The sequence below is a fragment of the Anser anser genome (assembly GCF_964211835.1).
Source record: "Anser anser genome assembly, chromosome: 3".
NCBI lineage: Eukaryota > Metazoa > Chordata > Aves > Anseriformes > Anatidae > Anser > Anser anser.
The window spans coordinates 73,052,205-73,073,242 of NC_139722.1; the positions used below are offsets into that span (position 1 = coordinate 73,052,205).

General features: G+C 38.1%; 1 protein-coding gene across 1 annotated transcript in view; it reads right to left on the reverse strand.

Moving 5' to 3' along the window:
• PLG (plasminogen) overlaps nucleotides 1-21,038 on the reverse strand; it is a 58,449-nt gene that overhangs the window by 3,250 nt on the left and 34,161 nt on the right. The window contains exons 22-36 of the mRNA XM_083827633.1: nucleotides 19,689-19,824; nucleotides 17,147-17,253; nucleotides 11,939-12,053; nucleotides 10,991-11,130; nucleotides 10,288-10,408; nucleotides 10,053-10,171; nucleotides 9,146-9,308; nucleotides 8,420-8,550; nucleotides 7,479-7,644; nucleotides 6,540-6,706; nucleotides 5,500-5,648; nucleotides 3,490-3,583; nucleotides 1,869-1,989; nucleotides 1,031-1,105; nucleotides 531-671 (exon numbers count right to left, since the gene is read on the reverse strand). Of these exons, the coding sequence (XP_083683759.1) occupies nucleotides 531-671; nucleotides 1,031-1,105; nucleotides 1,869-1,989; nucleotides 3,490-3,583; nucleotides 5,500-5,648; nucleotides 6,540-6,706; nucleotides 7,479-7,644; nucleotides 8,420-8,550; nucleotides 9,146-9,308; nucleotides 10,053-10,171; nucleotides 10,288-10,408; nucleotides 10,991-11,130; nucleotides 11,939-12,053; nucleotides 17,147-17,253; nucleotides 19,689-19,824 (1,945 nt within the window). The remainder of the gene's footprint in view (nucleotides 1-530; nucleotides 672-1,030; nucleotides 1,106-1,868; nucleotides 1,990-3,489; nucleotides 3,584-5,499; nucleotides 5,649-6,539; nucleotides 6,707-7,478; nucleotides 7,645-8,419; nucleotides 8,551-9,145; nucleotides 9,309-10,052; nucleotides 10,172-10,287; nucleotides 10,409-10,990; nucleotides 11,131-11,938; nucleotides 12,054-17,146; nucleotides 17,254-19,688; nucleotides 19,825-21,038) is intronic.

Genomic DNA, 21,038 nt, shown 5'->3' on the forward strand with positions numbered 1-21,038 from the left:
TTTCATGCCAATGGAAACATATGCAAGCAGGGCCAACCAAGGGTATTGTATTAAAAGTTCATACTACTTGCCTGCACAGAGGACAACTACTGGAAGAAATCCCCTCACTCTATCATGGAAAAAGTATGGGTTCACACATATTAACATTGCAGCTTTCAATCCTCATTGCCTTACCAAAGTAGAAGTGTGTAGGGAGAGACCAGCAGTGAAAGCTCTTCTAGGCACAACCTCCTTCTACTCTGCTGCCTCCACCTTGCCTCACAACAGCTGGCACCAAGTGCATTGCCAGCCTGTGTCACCATCCCTAGCCATCCTCCCCTCCCAAAGCAGCCCCTTCCCTTTCTGAAGCCCTGCAACTGAATTGCCTTGGTTTCCACTGGAGTTTCTGCAGAAAGGGAAGAAAGAGAGGGCCACAACATGTAAAGAAATATACATTTCAACGACACCCCAACCAACCACTATTTAGTCAAAATAGAGGCACACCAAGACTGTCCTGTCAGAATGAAGGAACACTTCAGGTGAAACGATACCTCTTCAATTTCAGTAGAGCAATGTCCACTCTGTGTGGCTCCTTGAACAATTTCTCAACATCTATTTTCTGCACCGATGGCTCTAATGCTCTTTCTCTGTGTAATCCAAGATATACCTTATATGCAGATGGCCGTGATGACCTATTGGAAATGATTGCACACAGTGAGCTGATGAATGCACACCCAGGATGTAGAACTCTTATGACATTGTTGGGCACCTTCTTCTATCAAAAGAAGAAAAGTAAAGCATAAGCTTAGTTTTGTAATCCCTTATTATGGCCCACAAAATCAAAGATTGCTGGAGAAATTTATCACTCCTCACTCCTTGCTTTTCATTCAAAACTCTGCTTTAATGAATGACGAATAGCCTTGGCTCAATTCTTGTATGTGCAAGCTGAGCAGAGAGACAGCTCAGGTTGGTTATTGGGCCCATTTTGTTTCTCCTTTTATTTTCTATCTCATATTACTGAATTCTGATGCAGACTACAATGGATACTTACTTTTCTAGGCAGTGAGCAGCAGTAAGAACCCACTGTGGGTCTATCAGAGTTCCCCCACAGAAATGCAGGCCATAACTGTAATAGAGCAGAAAAGCATGAAAAAGGGATAGGTTTAAGGTGGGCAAGTCAATTGTACATCACTTCAGTTCATCAGTTAATCCTTCTAGCACAGCCGTTACAAACTAAAGACCTTATTCTGCGTTTTTATTGAGAATCAAACATTTTACTTTCCTTGAACAATATTTCTTACAAGGACAGTAGTGCTGTGTAGACATTTTTATGAAAATAGCTTTTTTTTTTAATTATTATTATTGACCAGTGTTTTTATTACTGGAAAGCCTTATGCACACAGATGTATACTTTTTTACAGACCATGGCTTTTATCCAGCTCTGATCCCAGTCAGAAAGCTTTGGAACTGGCCTTGATTCCTAAGCAAGATCTGTAGTAGCCATAATTCAAACTGTTTCCTCACCTTGTAGGATACTGACTCTACAGCAGGATATAGTAACAGATTTAACTTCTTTCTTCCTTTTAGTGAAATAACAGCATTTTTCAAATTAGCAATTGTGTCTATTCTATAGGTATTTGTCACAAAAAATAGCATTCTTGGATATCTAAATTACCTTCTAAAAGATTATCAAACAATCTAATTTAGAAGAAATGAATAGCCTAATAAAGTTTATTTTCAATTTTTAGTTTAGAGGCATTTAAGCCTTCTACAATTTTTAAATGCAAATTAAGTTTTCCCTTAGAGTGTTGCAACCATGTACAATAACATCCCGTGAGATGCAAAAGTTCCTTGATTGTAAAGTCTAGTGTAATGGGGAATGGCTATACCTTGTCCGGAGACTGATTTGCCAGGGCCAGGAGTGTGGATGTGAAATACAACCAGCAACAATCCTTTGAGCACACAACTTTTGTCTGAACTTGGATTTCCCACACTCATACTGAGCAGGAGCTACAGAATAAGAAAAAAAAAAAAAAAAAGAATTCCCTATGAGGAACTTTAGAGTATTTGCTATATGTATTCACTCTGCACTCAGAAAACTAAAAGTTGAACCTCTTATACTTATCTCTTCAGGTTTTGATCTGCAGGCAGTTATATACTACATACCATCTATGTTTTGTTAGGTTACCTTCACCTGCAACACTTAAAAAAGTCTGGTATTTTTTTTTCTCATACACTTCTTGGTTTTCAGCAAAATACAAGATTAAAACTCCAATGAGGTAGAAGAAAAGGAGTGGAGGGAAGAAGAAAACAGAAAGAAGAAATAAATTCTCCCAACATCTTTCAATGTATTCTTACAAATGGCAGCAATGAAAAAGCTGCAGAGCCAGCTGTATTGAAACTAAACTTAGTGGTACAGCACATGAAATTCAATCCCTGTCTCTGTGGAAAAAAATTCTGTCCACTCTTATGTCAGGCTTCAGATGTCTCTGAACTATTCAAAAATGGCAGATTTTATTTAGTCATGGAAAACTGACTCTTAACAACATGGCATATAGATTTGTTTTTGTCGGCAAAAGGAACTAAATAATGAAGCTGAAGGAAAAAGCATGTTTCCTCTGCTTTTTAAGTGAACAAAAAAAAAAGTATTTTAAAAAGAAATTGGATCCTCAAAATGAAGACAATAATCATGTGAAAATGCGTTTTTTCCCCTACGAGTCCCAGCCAAACACTTTCAATGCAGCAGTACTTTTATAGTTACGCTATGTGCAAATTATAGAGCATCTTATTCTTTGTTCCATTTTGGGGTTTTGATCAGAGGTACGTAAACATATAAGCATATTTTCTGTTGCTTGCAGCTGAGAGGATAAAGCGTCAAGAAAGTCACCCTTGTTTTGAGTGGGAACTACTTCCTGGCCTGGCTTTTGTTGCGATGGACATGAAAGGACATGAAATCAAAATGCAGTAAAATATTCTGACTATCTACATTGTTACACCACCTCATTCAGAGTTCTGAACTGCTTTATTAAGAGTAAAAAAGACAAGGGAATTTGGTTAAATATTGGGGGCCAGAAGGAGGATAATCTGTTTTACATCCAGGTCAGAACCAGAGTCACATGAGCAGGGGATGCAAAAATTTTGCTAAGATAAGAGTATCCCTTGTTCAGCGTGGCCACACACATCTTATGACTCAGTTGTGCCAGGTGACCAAGCAGGAGCAGGGACAATTTCTGCAGGACAGCCATATTTTGAAGTACCTGGCAAAACCCCCATGGGCTTCAGTGTGTTCCAGGAAAATCTTGTGCTCTGCTTGGGGATTTTGAGGAGTAAGCACTACTCTTAAGAGTTCAGACACTGGTTTCAAGCATTACTTCCCCACAGCCTTAATATATCTAAAGCTCTTTCACTGTCTTAGAATAGTCTTTCAGATTAATCACTGAATGTTCTCCAGAGGTCATAAAAGATGATCATATAAGAAAGAGAGACACTAGTCTTTAAAGGAATAATTACGGCACTTGGGAATGTCACAGTACTCCCAGGCTTTTCTTGGGTCTGTTGTGTAGCACCAAGGTCCATTCACATCTCCATCAGGATTTCTGCAATACTGTAACAAAGAATGAAGATACCAGCTATTAACAAGAAGAGGAAGAAAAAAAATACCAATGCATGTTTCAGAATAAAACCAAGTTAAATTTGGGAAATAAATTTCAATTCCTTACTGATAAATGGTTTCTATTTCATTAAAAAAAAAAAAAAGTTTCATTTTTCTATTTTCTCTGTGAGTTTTAAAAAAGATAGTAAAAACAAAATCTCTTCAGCTGTCTCCTGGCAGCAAGCTTCTCTAGAGCAAGCTTGAATTTCTGACCTCTCAAGAAATGCAGGAGATCTTGACCTAGAGGTTTTCTAAAGCACTAAATTGTCTACTCCTACTTCCACTGTGGTTAGCAGGAACAGCAGTGTCAGCTCTGAGGTCTTTTCACACCCACTCTGTTTTCATGCTTGTGGGGTAAGTAGGTATTGTGTAAGGTGATCTTGCACAACTTAGTGATGTCTATGAGTCCCAGGGGCAGGGGTGTAGTGTTCACCCACACGTAGGGTGCTGGGTTAGCTGAATTACTGTGTAGGGTTCACAGGCTGTGCTGACTAATCTCCACTCAGCACAGATACGTCATACAGTTGCAAGCTCTCACATGGAAGCATGTGAATTTAGGCAGTGTCATCTCAAATCATGTCCCACCATCTGCACATGCCTTTATTGACCACCCTAAAAGACAGCAAGCAAGACCACTTGGCCCTGCAGCAGCATCTCACTCCTACAGGCTTAACACAATCCTGGTCTTCCAGAACATCTTCACCCTCTGTGCCCTGCCCAGAGCTGGCGTTCAGTAAGTAATGCAGAGAGGAGAGGAGAAGGGGTACAGACACAGACTGCCACATTGCTCACAGAAGTTAGCAACAAGAAAAGAAAACAGTTTGAACTCCTGGACTCTGATTTCCCATTGCAGTCTCCTCTCTGTTTAAGAAATTCTACCAGATGCTTTTCTAATTATAGAAGAAACTATACTCTGAATTATAACCCATGCCTTAGAAAAAAGGAGAGGATAATTGCTTCCCTTCTACAAGAGTCCCTACTAATTACTCTATGCAAGAGCCAAAAGGTTATGGTGAGCAGCTTTTCATAGAGCATTCCCCCAATCTGAGCTGGAATTCAATACAGGCTATGTGATGCTATCAGAGAAATGGCTAAAACAAGCTCTGAAGTCATGTACCCGGAAAAACAAAACAAAACAACACAACAAAAAAACAAACCAAACTAAAAAAAAAAATTAACAAAAACAAGCTGGCAGCATCAAGCAAACTCTTTATATCGCATTCACAGCTAGCCACAACTGGACAAGTACTGTATGTGGGATGTTACAAGCTGGAAACATACAGCTGGAAACATAAGATCTTTTAATGGGTACACATGTTAAGACTAGAGATGAAGTTCAGAGATGGAGAATGAGTTACAGAATGGATCAGAAGCATGTATATCCTTGCATGATGGGCTGCAGCAGAAGTTGGAGGGCTTTGTAGGGGAAGGGAACTAGTAAAGGCTTAGGGCTGCAATCCATCATGTATATATCTCAAGGAATTTGGACTTAACAATGAACCCCCCACATCTCACCTGTCACTCTTGCTACTGAAACCTATGACCCTGGTGTATTTTTTTTGGCAGAGGAGGCAGAGGTACTGCCCACAAACCAACTCCAGATAGTCCTCAGCAGTGGCAAGAAGCAAATGCTGATCTGAAGTCCTTTGACTACGCTGCAAAAGCATTTGATGTTGCTGCTGGGATCTCTGTGTGTTCCAATGAAGAACAGACTGCTCATGTCAACACAAATTAATGTGATTGGGTTCTTGGATTAAACTGAGGAAAACAAATCAATTTGCAAAGACCTGGCATGAAATGCTTGCTCAGGGGCCATGAAAAAGAGAAAAAGCTCAATGACAGCAAGTATTAAATGAGCAGCTGCTTACATTGTTTTCCAGGCCTGCTTCTGGATGAGTCAAGGGAGTGAAATAGTCATGGCTGTGTGGTCTCTGAGACCTCCAATCTTGACAAGTCCTGCCCCTTGCAGTTTTCGCTATCGTGCCACGATAATCTTTACCATTTCCATTAATGCATTCTGTGAAGAAAAAGGAAAAGGAAATGACTGTTACGATTGTCAGCTGTGAGCTATTGGGCCACATCCATTCTTGATGGTGGTGTAGCAGAAATAAATTTGAGGAAATGTTATTAGGACTTATACGTCCTACTTAATATGTGTACATGGAAAGAAGGACAATGTACTATCAATGGTCTCTAGCAGTCACATTTTAATTTGCTTGCATTTGAAAAGCTTTCTTCATGATTATGAAAATTATAAATTAAAGAAGCTTAGATTCAGCTGACCCCTTCTGACTCCATAAGCCAGGACCACAAAGGCCATGCACTCATGAAGTCTTTTCCTTATAGGCACTGATACCAGTTCATCACCATGTTTTACAGTACGTAAAAGGCAGTAATACATAGTCAGCCAAAATTATTAGTTTTCAACCTGAAAAACAGGACAGAATAAAAAATGAAAGCTAGATACAACAAAGTTGTATCTGAACTGAATTCAAAAGGCCAGCTGTCGTCTGGTGGGAAATGGAGCTCTGGAGATATGAATGCATGGCACAGGAAAAGATATTCTTGGAACAGTTTCCAGCAAAATGCCATGACCTCCATATTTATTGTCACTGCTAGTAGACCTCCCACCAGAGCGTAGAGACTATCAGCCATTTGTTTCCTTGTGTTTTCAATATTGCCTGATATCATAGATGAAAGATTCTATGTTAATATAAAATTTAATACAGAAACTATCCTATAAAATTCTGCAAGAAAGTTCATTAAGTGATGAGAGTGGATAAGGTATTATATTAAATTCTGTAATTATTTAGAATTCTCTTTCATTCTCACTAAATTCTATGACTTTTGCATAAAAAGCAACTTGCTTTTTACTGTTATTCCTCAGGGGAGCAGAAAGTATTCTCACCAGGATCTGGTTCCAGAGTTGTCTGAGGAGGTTTCGGTAGAGTGATTTGTAAATTGTCATCACACCTCTTCAGGTTGCAGTACTCCCATCTCACACCTGGGTCAGTGGTGTAGCACCACGGCCGGCTATCAGCATCTGGGTTTCTGCAATAATTCTGCTTCAGGTCCCTACAAATGCAAGCATATCGTGTGCCCATCCATGCCACAGGTCTGAGAAGAACTTGAAAGAATATTTTAGAAAGCAGGACTGGAACAGAGATAGTGTATCTTTTATCATGTACAATGTCTAATAGAAATCTTATTTCCAGCATAAAGAAATCAAGAAAAAAAAAATTGAAATTAAAATTTAATTATGAAAGAAAATTTAATTATGACAAGTACTTATTCACTATTGAAGGCATATAGTACTAATACTGTTTACAAATCCAGATAAGAAAATGCAGATATGTATATTAAAGTTCTAATTCTTTTTACTTTTATAAATATAGTAATAGCTTTTAGGAAGACATATCTTTTTAAATTTCAGAATAAATAAATACTAAGTGTTAGGAATAAGAAAGTCACTCATCCGTTCCACAAAGCTCTAATGAACTGCAGACTAGGAAGCAAAGACTCAGGAATAAACTAATGTATAGAAATAGTTTGTTTCAGTGTAAGGGAAACTTTATGAAAACTTTCAATTTATTTAAAAGCATTATAGAAACAGCTAGTTAACAGTCTAAAGCATAATAGTAACAACTGTGTTTTGTTTCAAGATGATATTAAAAGATAGTCTTTCCACATTAAAAAAAAAAAAAAAGAAAAAAAGGAAGTAATGATTTTTATCAAGTATGCTCCCTTGTTAACTTTAAAATCACTGTTGTGTAAAGGTGCTAAAAACAAAAATGTGTTTATGAGTGGTCATTCATGAAGGAAACATGGAAATGGGAAATACACATACGCATTTGGGAACCGGTCTGACGTTTTATTGTGACGATGTGGTGACATTGAGTTCCAGGCTTGACATTTCTTTCCTGTGACAGTGAAAGACGTTGTGCCACGATAACTCACACCATTGCCTCGATAGCACTCCTCAGTAATTTGAGCTTGCTCAGGCCCATCAACAGCTGTAGTGAATAATAAAAACGCTTCCCTTGAATCTTTATACTTGGATATTTATATGTGAACACAGAAAGCCAACAGAAGACAGCAAGCCAGAATACTTCACTGACTGCCACAGCACACTCCCTGTAACAAAATCTTTCTCAAACTGTAGATCAAAAAGAAGACTTCCAAAATGTTTGTGAGATTTCATGATATGCTAGATTTAAAGCAGTTGTACATCAATTATACTGTCACACATGCATACTAATTTCAGCTAACAATCAAAATATTCACACATGGATCAAGATTTCTCCAGACTAGGTGAATGTCTGTGACTACCACACATTTGCATGTGAAATAAGCCTACTTTCTGTAAGGAGAATATCCTTTTGATTGCTTTTAATGAAGCCTAAGTACAGTGCTTATAAATTACCTTAGGTTTTGCTTTGAACTCAATTTGTAATGAACTTGCATGTAAAGCTAATTAACTTTTTCATGGAACATTTAAAATTTAGAAGGGGAAGGAACCACCATCCAGTAAAAGACAAATAAGTCTGTTACTGTAATTTTTCCCAAGTTGGGTCAATAAGTGGCGTAATACTTTCTCTGCACTTCTCCACCAGACTGAACATACCAGCCCAGTCTCCACACCGGGCTCAGGAATTCAACTACTAGATAACATTATTGAGAGTTACAGCAATAATACAACTCAGCAGAGGGCCACCTAAGTTTTTTTTTGCAAAAAAAAAATCAACAACACTTCACTTCCCTACTGCAGATGTCTCCCATTGTTCTTACCAACAGTGTCTTGCTCTACTCCATCACAGGAGGGAATGGTGCAGTATTCCCACCGAGCAGTTCTGTTGGTGGTGTAACACCATGGCATCTTCTCACCATCAGGGTTTCTACAGTAGTTTTCCTCTAAATTCCTGAAACAGAAAACGTGGCTGAGAAAAGCCTCTCATGGAAACTTGATAAAGGTTATGAACAAGGAGGGAATGTATCTTGCTGCCCAGTTTACTGCTGTATTTACATCTGGGTAACTGCTATAGTCATTTACTGATGCCATTTACTAGATGAATAATTGCAATGCACTGATGTTTTGGATGTGCTAAACCAGACACCTGCTGGATGGGTAGATGATTTGAGGATTGTACTTCATGTAGTACTTTGAGGCCAAGAACAGTGCAGCAGAAACATAGAGTGAAAGTATCTAGCCGTAAGCAAGTATCATAATAATTACTTTCTTATTTTACATAGTCTTGCTCAAGCAACAATACAGTAAAAGGATGAACTGAAGAGGGAAAAAGATAATTAAGCAGAGCTTTAAAGTCAGAAGAGGACGTGCTAGTACTCAAAACCAAGAAGTGAATAAAAATAGGAAAATTTGTGAAAAAAAACAACTGAAAAGATGATTGACACCGGTGTAGCTTGAAAACTCTGCAACACAGTTGAAGAAAAATGAAGTCATTCTGCGCCTTGATACTTCTCATGGGCAGCGAATACAGGAGAGGTTTCACTTACTTGCAGGGATAGTTTTCAGGAGTGCGAGCATGTCTGTGAGGAGACTGAGCACTCCAGTGCTGACAGGTATTTCCTGATTCAGTAACAGATATTGTGCCTCGATAGTCTTCTCCTCTTCCTGATAGGCACTGACGTCCTGGTGCAGGTTCTGGTGGGGGTGTTGCTATTGCAGAGTTAAACACAGAGTTTTACTAGGTCAGATTTATAGCTTTTTTGAAAGGTAAGGTTTGAAGACGAAAATGTGTGAGAAGTCCAAAATGTACAGAAAATACCTAAAAATATTTTCTTATCTTTTCTGTCTTTAATTTTAACATATTACAAGCAGCCAGGAAACAACACAACAAAGTGTTAGCAGCCCAATCAGAACACAGCTGGAAAGTGAGCAAATGGTAATATTGTGAAGAAAACTGGGGTGCAAGTGGCAGGCACATCAGATACAGGTGTTGGTGCAAACATAAAAGAGGTGTACTCTAACTGGTGAGAGTTAGGGGCAACAAGGATGAGGTCTGGTGAGAAGTCCCAGCAAAAAGTATGGTGGCAAGGCCAGGCCTTCAGGGGAAAAGGAAATTGAACCAGAAGTGAAAAACAAACAAACAAACAAATAAAACAACAAACACAAAAGTTTTTCAGAAAGAATGAAACTATCATCAAAAAGGGAACACAAAAGGAATACCTATGACAGAAATCTCTACCCTCAAAAGAGCTATCAGAGGCTCGTTTCAAGGTAATTTCATTTTTTTTTCTTACTTTCCTGTTTTTTGAGTTAAAAGTCAGTGTTTCTCATTCTTTCCTCTTTTTTTGGGGGTAGGGTGGGGGTGGCTCTTCTGTTTGTTCTAGCTCTTTGCACCACCCTGAACAGAAGGTGTCTAGATGTATTTGTGTCTAGAACTCTGTAAGTCAGACTCACTGCAGCGAGGAACGTCACAAAATTCCCAGCGTTTATTCGGGTTGGTAGTGAAACACCAGGGCCGGGGTTCACCATCAGGATTACGGCAATAATTCATCTTCAGATCCTTCTCTGGAAAACTGAACAGGAAAAAAAAAAAGTCATTAATGGCTAGCTGTAACAATTAGCCTGTCTGGGGCAGAGTGGTCTTCAGGCCACCTTGATAATAAATGTCTCATCACAGAGTCTGACTCACTTTTCAGGGAGGTATCCGTGAGAGTGAGGTTGCTGGGAGTCCCAGCGCTGGCACTCAAGTCCAGATGCTGTTGTTGCAACTACTCCATGATAGTTTTCTCCACTGCAGTGCATGCACTCCACTGTAGGAACAAGGCAGAACGAACACAAGAGAAACAGAAAATTCCTGTGAACTAATCCATAAACATTCACACTCACCTCACTTGACAATCAAGAGTCTAATCATAACCCATGGCTGAAAGTCAGCCTTATTTGGCAAAGTAAAAGCTTCTTTTTCTAGGTGAGTTGACTTAAATTAGTTGATTACTTTTAGAGTATTCCATTTAAAAAATACAATACAGACTATAGTTCTTGAAAGAGATGAATTAAAACTACTGAGTTATAATTGAAAATCTGTGCCTTGCTCCTATCATGTTTTATTGACTTTTGCATTAGCAACCATCATTTGGTTCAATTCTAGGATTAAGATATAAGCATATATTTTTATAACATTCTTTTGCCTAAGTAAAAATTGTTCGTATAGCTGTTTTGGGAGTCTTTTGATATCTTTGTGGTTGCTGTTGAAAAACTTTATGGAAATTTCCAGGTTGAACTAACCTCAAATTTGGAACAAATCCTCAATTAAAAATAAAAGTATCAGAATAAATTCAAAGTCTTGAACACATCTTCCAAAAAGGGGTAAAAATTTGTATACATATCCTGACCTTCACACTCTGGGATGTTACAGTAATCAAATCTGGTATTAGGATCTGTTGTGTAACACCAGGGTCCCTTTTCATCATTATCAGGGTTTCTGCAGTAATTTTCTTCCAGGCCTGCATTAGGGTGTTTTTCAGGTGTATAACTGAAAAAGAATTACAATGGGATTAGAGAATAAGGGAAATAACCCAATTGTTTATTTGAGGACTCTAGAAATGAAATCTGTATCTGATGACCATTATGAAGACGTCATTCATTAGAAGTCTCCTAATAGCTACTGAGTGCCTTAACTGAAGGGTTACCAGTGCCATAGCTGTATAATTCAGGAAATGTGTTGTTTTTAAAGCCAGCAAAGTCTTTAATACTTGCATTCACTCCAGCTATCCAGTTTCCAGTAGTTTTTGCTCAGCCAAGGTACTTTTTAAAACACAGAGAAAAGTCTTCTTTGGCACATGTTTCCAGGAGATACTATGAGAAGCACTTTGCTGAAATGTGAGAGCTCTCTCTGACCTGAATGCTATGCTATGTCAGTAGACAGTTGCTAAGTAAACCTGGCTGGTTGTTTTTCATTAAATACATTAAATACTGCCTTGTTGATTGTCTATGGATTCACTGATAGAATGATGTACTCTGTCTCATTTTATCCCTTCAGCCAGGAGAAAAAATTATCCTGCTGAGATTAATGAAATATTCTTATTTCAGCAGAACCAACAGCTTCCCTGTCTATCATTTTGCTCATGTAATGACTACAAAATTAAACGCAACTGCCAAGACTGAAAAAGTCCCCTTTGATCATTCAGCCCCAATTGCAGGTGTCTGCATTCCAATTCATAGGAAATTATTTTATAAAAACTTGAACACCAAATGCATTGCTTATAAGACTACTCAACACATATAAATGGCTTAACAAAATTAAAGAAAAACATGAAAATACAAATATGAAAAGACCATACTTAGGTTTATGGGGTATACTGTCAGCCCATTTCTGGCATGGCACACCCTTCTGAGTTTTGGCTTCTGTTCCTCTGTAATTCACCCCTTTCCCCTCCTTGCATTCTAGAAGATAAACTGACATGACACATGCATAATTAATCAGTATCATCACATTTCTTTTGGAATTTAGCATATACAGAATCAATTTTTTCATTTAAGTTCACCATGTCATGAATGAGATTTAATTAATTTGTTATATTATGCTCAAACTCAAGATAAAATACAAGATAAAATGGACAGTTGGTTGAAAGTGCACATTATACATGTTTTTGTACCCTTAGCTTTCAAAACTTAGTAGTCACTTCATAAAAAAATAAATAAAAAAGAAAAAAAAAGAAAAAGGAGAGAGAGAATTAGCAATGAAACCCTGTCGTTATAATAGTCAAGGGGAGTATTAATGTTGACATCTACCTGATGTTTGCATTGGTATCCTTGAAAACATTAAATTCTTTTAAATTATTAACTTTTACATAAAATTGGACCTGAAATCTTGAGGTTGTCACTTTTTTCCTGGCAGGAGGAGGGAGCAACCACAAATCCACTGCAGCCTTTAAGATTTCTCTGGGGGATCTGAACAACCACCTTTCCAAGCAAAGAGCGGATGACTGTGACATGAGAGCTGGCATGCAAGCGGTGGCTCTGCCAAGGCACAGCAAAATGGACTTAGATGTCTGCAAGTTCCCTTGGAGCTTCTGCATCTGCAGTTTAGGGAGAGTCACTGCCAGGCAGTATGTCCTCTAGCTTGGAGAATGAAGCAGGAAACTCAATAGCTTCTCTGCCCAAAGCAGTGGTTCAGCAGCAATACTGACTTCAGGTATTCCTGGCTCCCCACTGCATCTTCTTTTCCCAAGGCTTTGTCACAGCATCTGCACAGCTGCATTAGTGCAACTGTTGACGGGGTCATGCTGTTAACAAGACCTAACGTGAAAGAAAACTTCCAAAAAAGCCTCACAGTCTATAGCGATAGAATATCCTCAGTGAAGTTATGGGGAAAAAAAGCAAAGCAATGGGTGAGGAATATCAGGCGTCCATAGCAAAGCAGAACTTCAAACCCTCATTAATTTTTCCAAACACTGATTAGTGCACAATTCCTCCAAAATGTACTCTGTGCAGAACCCATCATTAAAATTAATGTATAAAAAAAATATGTCATAAAAAGTTGTTTCAAGCCTGGTCCACAGTGCAGACTCGTGCAGTCTCAGGGCTTGTACATTCACTGTCTCTGAGTTGAGAATAATGTCAACTTTTTTCTCTTCTCAAACAGCCAGTAAAGGTTAAATGGCAAAATCTATCAATAACCCTCCCCCCCCCCCCCAACTTCCCCCAAGTCCAAACATGTTGGCGATAAGATTCCCAAATTTTTCTTAGTGCAATTACCTTTTGTGTTTATTAGCAGATGAAATAAATCACTTTTATTAGTCACTTATTTGTTTAGACAGGCTTCATGAAGCATTTTTACTTTAAAAATATAGATTGAATTGAAACAACAACCTATTTTTTTAATTTTCTTTTTTTTTTCTTTTTCTTCCCCTCCCTCCCCCCCCCCCGGAACTTTGGCATTCTTCATATTTTCATATTCATATTTCATATTCAACATTTTTCTATGCACAGGATATGTTTCATCAGCCAGTTCCTCTCTTCTAGCTGCAATAAAGCAACTTCTCTTTTAGGTTGTGACCTGGCTCGTTTCAATCTCAATGTCTTTAAGCAACATCCAAACCAGATATTTGTGGAGATCCAGTTTTGCAACAGCTTTTCTCATCATTTGTTATTCCAAAGCTGATGTACAAGCACAAGATTAGCATACACCTGCAGAAAGACTGTCATTTTACACTGATCTGCCTTAACAAAAGTGAAAAGAACTGACACTTGAATCTGAAAATAGTTCCAGATCTTCTGTGGGCTGACAGGTAGTTTAGAACTAGATTTATGAGGCTACCTTTAGGCCTACCTTCACTTCAATGTATATATATGGGCAAGTTTACTCTAGAAACTTTAGCTGGAAGCCATTTGGAACCCTCAAACAGTTTTGCAATAAATTAACATTAAAAACCTGAATAACTGAACATTGAATCAGTCAAACACTGACTCTTTCTGTTTGCATAAACTTTTGACCGTTTATATAACCTTTAAGTTTCTTTCTGTCTGATGACAAATAACTAACTTTGATCCCCAAACTCAACCCATGTTCCCTTGGGTTAACTATTTACAAACAGGTATGTGCATAGCAATCCCCAAACACTAGATTTAATTCTTATGACTCTTTCTATAACCCAGAGAAGGTTAAATTCCTGTTCTATACCACATGCCATAGGAAGAATAATTCTGAAAACTCTGTGATTATTGTTATTATTATTACTATTATTATTAATAAAGGCTTCAGCAATTGTATTGCAAAAATATCTGGTCATGTGATAGGAATTTCCTTGAAGTATCCAGATGGCAGCAGGTCCTAGGGACAGTGAAATGGTCTGTCTAGGTAAAAGCTTCATTTTTCTTTTTTTTTTTTAAACTGATTTAAATGATGTTATCATTAGAATGGACACATAATTAAGACCGAATGAAGAGATGAGCAACAGAGAAACTATCTGACACATACACACCAAGGGCTACATTAACGCATTATCTAATATCTCAAAGCTATCCAAGAAAGGATGTTTCACAGCTTTTCCCACAGCTTCACTGTACTTATGTGTATATACACAGATGTGCATATATATATATGCATAGTTAGGACTTTATTATGCTTTGTAGGAATCTTGGAGATGTCCCCCACCAGTAACCAAAAACTCATAAACCAGAAAACAGAACAACTGAAATGAAGCACATCTTTTGCTTTCTCTGGGTAGATGTGCAAATTTTTGACATTCTAGCTCAGTAAAACTGTATTTTTTTACATCAAGAAACTAAAATCCATGCCTATTATCACAGAAAGATACCATAACAGATTATCTCTGAATATTGCAGGACTGTCATCCAGGTTCTAATGCCAGTGAATCCAAATGACGTCTCAAAAATGACAGGGTAAGCCAGAATCACAGTCTTCTGATCACAATACTGAAACAAAATCACTAAGGAGTATTTCAAAGTAAGTTATTTGTTCAGTTTTTGCATTTTCTTACTTGCTAATAGATCCATTCTGTTTTCATTCTACAATAGGAACTGCAGCAGATTGTTTAGTATTACTTAATCATGGTTCTGGGAAATTCCCACCAGCTTCTGGTGCTATAATAAAAGCATCTTATGTTCAAAACATCGAATTATCTATCAGTTATATATACAAAAAGGGAAACTGGCTATGGGCTTCAGAGCTTTATCTCTAGTTATTGCAGATGGGTAAAAATAAATTATCTGCCAGAAAAAATAATTCCTATATTGATCTGACCATTTAAAACATCAAAGATTTTCAAGCCAGGCAGTGAGTTAATAAAGGTAACTGAATATTACATTTTCTATTTTGTAATTATAGTAGTTCTACTAAATATAGTAGTTCTGGGAGTTCTCCCTGAGCAGTCAAAACTGAATTATGAGTTGACATTAAAGTCAGAGAAAAAATCAAACATCTCCTCAAAGATTATAAAAACATGAGAAAAAATACATAGAATCATGTAAAATACTAGCCTGAAAAGGACCCTCATAGGTTTTGGCCCAAACCCCCATTCAGCTTCTGAGCTGGATGAGGCTGCTGAGAGCTTTGTGCAGTCAATACCTGTAGGGGTGGAGGCTCCACAGCCTCTCCGGGCAATGTGGTCCAGTGCTTTCCCACCCTCCTGTGAAAACTTATATCCACCATATCTGAATAAAATTTCATTTGGCTGCTCAGTTGCAACCCAGATTAAGTTATTAAATTACTGTGTAAAATCTGACGTGAGCTAATCGCATAACATTACCTTATTTTTTGAGGCTTTGCAAGTCAACAGAGGAGTAAGAATGCAGTTTTGTGGAGCAAATTAATATTTACAGTCTAGTTATTGTGAGTCTTGACTTTTGCTAAGAAACTGGCTTATTGAGACCACTGGATGATTTGCACCACCTGAGAGACCAATTCATTTCCTTTCTTTGTTGAAGGGGGCCATATCCATGTTACCTACCACAGTTTCCAATTTCTGAACATTCTCAAATGTATTAAATATATTTTTTAAAATTTACAAATTGACAAATGGTGAAATGCAATGATGACAAAGTCATTTAACAGAGGGCATCACTGATTCTATTAAAAGGTTAGCTGATTATCTCACGTCTGGTTGATCGGTAAGGCTATTTTTGGTGCATTATTAAGTCAGAGAATGATACAATGAAACTTACATTCCATTAAAAATGAAATACATTCCTTCTTCCCTCTATATAGCAAGAGATCAGTGCTTGATTACATAAGTCAAAAATAGTCTTAGAACCCAATCATTTGTCTGCCTGTGGCATAAGGTGATAGATTTTTTTAAAGAGATGATAAAAAAATTGGATAGTTGCCATTTCTTAAAGACAGACTTAGCACTTGCCAGATAGAATAGGAAATCATATGCACTGACTGTAGTCAAAAAATTTTAATTTATGACAAAACTGACAAAAAAAAAACATATACAAAAGCAGAATCCAAAATACCACCACATCAATTAATTATAACATACACATGAATAATTCTGAGAATGCATGAAACTAAAATAAAATTGATTTGAGTACCCCTGAGGTAAACTCTGATTATTTTAGAGATGCGTATGAAATTATTTGGTAGTTTCTGCCAGTTTTCCACTGGGCAAAGGTCTGTCTTAGAAATCATTGCCAGCACAAGTAGCTCTTCCTAGTACTCTCAGCAGAGACAGAGAAGATGGTAGTGGCAGAGAAGATAGGTTAGTGGCAGATTTAAAAGGAGAGAAGGGACCCTTATGCACTTCCTTTACTTCTAGCACTATCTGTGTTCTCAGAGCAACAATGTTTTTTTGTGTCCTGTGGATCCCCAGAATTTAGGGAAGAGGGAAGTTGCTGGAGCACTAATCTGGGAAAAGAAGGTGACACTTGCTTTTCCAGCAATGTGCCAGAAACCTGGTATTAGATAAGGGCTGATCTACCCGCTTTGTGTGACCCAGTGAGGACGTGGCCCTAGCTACAATAGCGTTATGTTAGTCTCACTCAAAAGGATATCTCAGAGAAATAATATCAAAATGTAAACTTACGTCTTTTTTCATAAAGAACTGCATTTGTTCTTCTGAATATCACTGCTGTTTTGGTGTTCTCAGCCAATGTTAAACACTGTTGGTCTTTACTGGTGAATAAGAAGGCCCTGTTGAAATTAAGAGGAGAGAGCAAGGTAAGAAACAGTAATTGAATGTGTACATTATTTTCCTGAACACCCTTTCTAGTATTCAGTTATCATTTTGGAAGCACGGCACTTCAGCAATATTTAAGATCCAGCCACTGTTTCACAAATCACTTAGTATCCCAGCTCCCATTTGCAGTGGTGATTTGACTCCTGAGCCTCCATGTCAAAGTTAGGTTGAAAGGGAGCTATATGAAGAAATCATGTCTAGGGTAAAACAAAACAAAACAAAAAATCCCACCAACATTTATAATGTACCAGAAATGCCAGAGAATATGTCAAAGAGGATACATGCACAAAGGACCTTGACCTTGTTTCAAAAATATTAGCGTTCATTCAAGAAGCAGAATATTCTACAGTATTCAGCAGTTACCAAGGAACAGGTGAAACACAACAAACCAACACCAAACCAACACTTGTGATAAATGTTTTAAGTCATCACTACTTGCAGCAATGTAAGCACTTTGGAAAACACAGCTATTTGTTCAGTAAGTGTCAAGGCTGTTAAGTCTGCAAAACTAGAGGGGATGGTGTAACCTTTACAACTGTATCTAAGAAAAACTCCTGGGAGGCTAAGTAATTTCTATTGTTGACTTTTCTGAACCAATGAAGAGCAATAGAAACATGGCATTAAGCAGGCAGGTCTACACTAGGCAATTAAACAATGACAAAACTGCTCTGTAGCCCTGAGATCAACTGGCAGGGTCCAGGTGTGCCTGTACTTCTCAGTTCGCACAGCCTCTTCCCAGAGGAGTGAGATCACATCTGAACTTCCTGCTGAGTCCATGAGTTCTCTGAGAAGTACTGGTTGTTCTAGGTCAAAACTGAACTCAGTTCTTCCCCTTGATCCAAGCCGAGCTCTCAGTAATGCTAAATTTACATTAGGGTTGTAGTTTACAAGCATGGTCCAACACTCAGCAAAGGCAGAAGTACAAGACTGAAGTATTGGCCTGCATTCGTCTGTCTGAAGCACTGAGATGACTGTGCTGGCCTGGTCTTAAAGTTCTGCTTAACATTTACCTTTCTTATCCCAGACTCTTCCCTGCCAGATAGCACCTGTTCTCTGCTGGTCTTAAGAAATCTCAATTAATCAGGGAGGCAAGGACAAAACACCCTAAAGTCATTCTACTGTCAGGAGATGGACATGAGGTAGAGGCTAAGGACCTGAGGTAGAAGCTAAGGAATGATATTGAGCCCAAAAGGGAGCAATAATTCCTTACAGATTGTAAATATATAATCTTAACATAGACTCCCATTCTCCCTGCCTTCATCCCTACCTGCCTGAGCTAAGTACTACTGGAGATTTGCCTTCTCTGTGTGGTTTTCAGAGAGGGGAGTCAGATCAAAGGGAGTAAGTGAAACTTTATGCTGTCAGCAAACCTCTGTCATCCTTTAGGGTTATTACATCTCTTTAAAATAAGCATAATTTTCCCTTTTGCTGTCAGGTCCTCACCTTTTTCAGATTTAAAACACAAAGTTATAAAACACATGAAGCAGTCAGCACCAGGGTATCCCTGAATGATAAAAACCTGAAAAAGAACCAAGTGCTGGAAAGAGCGCTGCAGACAGTCAGTATTCTGAGTTCAAAAAGATATCCTGCAGAACTGGCAGATCAAGGACTCATGATGATTAGAAGAGAAAACCTCCCTGCCTCACATGGGAGGACAGCCTCCCACCGCAGTCATGGTTCTCTCTCCTCAGTACTCCAGTTGCCAGCTGAGATAAAATGAATGGGCTCCTGAGGCTTAGGTGTGGAAGGCTCAGAAGCCTTAGGCTCAAAGCAAGAGGCTCTGCTAAGACAGGACCCTGGGCAAAAGCTGGTGGTATAGACTGGTTAACATCTTTCATCCTTCCTAATCCCCTGGGCCTTGTTAAATGCAAATACAGAGAGAGTGCTTGGCCAGAAAAATGACTTAGGTTTAGATGCCTGTCTCCTTCTCACAGTAAATAGAAGTTACCCAAGTCCAAATTCTAGTAAAATTCAGAATAATGGACGTGTCTTCAGGATAATATGTAAGGCAATGAACATGAGCAATGTGATTATTGCTGCCATAGATTCCCAAGCAATTATTTATGATTCTATTGCAAAAGGAATGTAAGAGTCCTAATGAAACCATGTCAAGCTGGTTTTCAGAGTGTGAAGCTATACATCAAGAGAGAATAATATTTTCCAATAAAAATCTGACATAATTTTCTTAATTGTTCTGTTTGTCTTTATCCATGTCTCTCAGGCATTGACTTTCTATACACCTTCCGGTTTTCCAACAAACCTCAGAAGAACATACTCCTAGGATATTCCTCTAAAGTTCAGTCAATAAATAAAGTAGACTACTCCATCATCTGTGCATGTGCATGTTTCCACCATCTGAAACATGTATATAGGAACCAGTAGAAATTACCTGCAAGTGAATTTAGTTTCAGTTTCACACTGCTCCGCACATTCTTCTTTAGTATTTGTCTTATAAATTTGCTTCTTTGGGTTAAGCAGCCAAGCTCCCTCTGTTCTCACATAGCTGTCTAGTATGCTTCCTTGCACTAAAAGGAAAAAGAGAAAAAGAGGTAAGAATGTGAATGCAGAAATGATAATTTCAAACCTCCATGTTAAATTCTTTGTCACCTTGGTGAGCAACATCGTCATTTAGTTACAGTGATAAATCAGTTAATGATGATATTAACAGATTAATTAATTAAAAAAGGCTTTTCTTGCCTGGTATGGTAAAGGGTGGTGTCACTAAAAACCCAGTGGAAAACAAGACAGAGATGTGGCTTGAACAGTGCTTTGTGTCGTTCTGAAAGTCATTGCAAGTAACACAAACCTAATGTATAAAGTGAACAGAACAAAGAAAAACGACAGAAGGAAAGTAGTGTGTTTTCAGAGACATAAAGAATATATTGGTTGTCCATACTTTGGAGAAAGTGTAGAAGTGGGACTCAGGAAGGATATGAAAGTGTTGCCTATTGCTGATCTCCACCCATATAGGACCATTTCAGTTTTATCAGTCACACCATAGTTATCTTTGTTTAAATTCTCTTGCAAGAAATGAGCCATCATTTTGGGGTTATCACTGTAGTCATGTTCAGTTTATCATTATTTTTTTAATAAGTCTGTATTTGATCTTACCTAATTATTAAGGTAGCAGATGTTGCCCTCTATTGCAATGAAAGAACACAGGACAATAAACCAGTAAATAAATTAATCTTACAGCTTCTGAGCTACAGCTGCATGATCCATATATGTGACACTAAAAGGTAGTCTTGTGTGAACCAATGAACACCAAAAATGCTCAGATAAAATCCTCTTGTAAAGGAGTTTGCCATTTAGTGCTTCTGTTGTTGTTGTTGTTGTTTGTTTGTTTGTTTGTTTTTCCTATTGCAGCTATGCAATTTCTGAATGCTTTGCTATAGTTGACCAGACTATGACTTTCATGACTCACAGCTGCAGGGTCATGGAGTTGCAGGAGTCTTGTGATTTTTTTACAGTTTCTTTATTGGATGAGCATATACTTCTACTGACAAACATTTGGCTCTGGCAGTTATCCATTCTGCATGGTTTCAACTCCAAACAGGCATTTGGCCCATGGTCTTTGCAGCACACCCCAGGCCTGCTCTGTGCACTGTTCTGTGTTCTGATTTACACAGTTGCAGAATAAAAGGCATACAGGCTATGAATCATACCCTGGCTTCCCCCTCATGAGTGACAGACATGCTAAAGAAGAGGAACTTCTTTCTTCATCATCTTCTAACCCTTT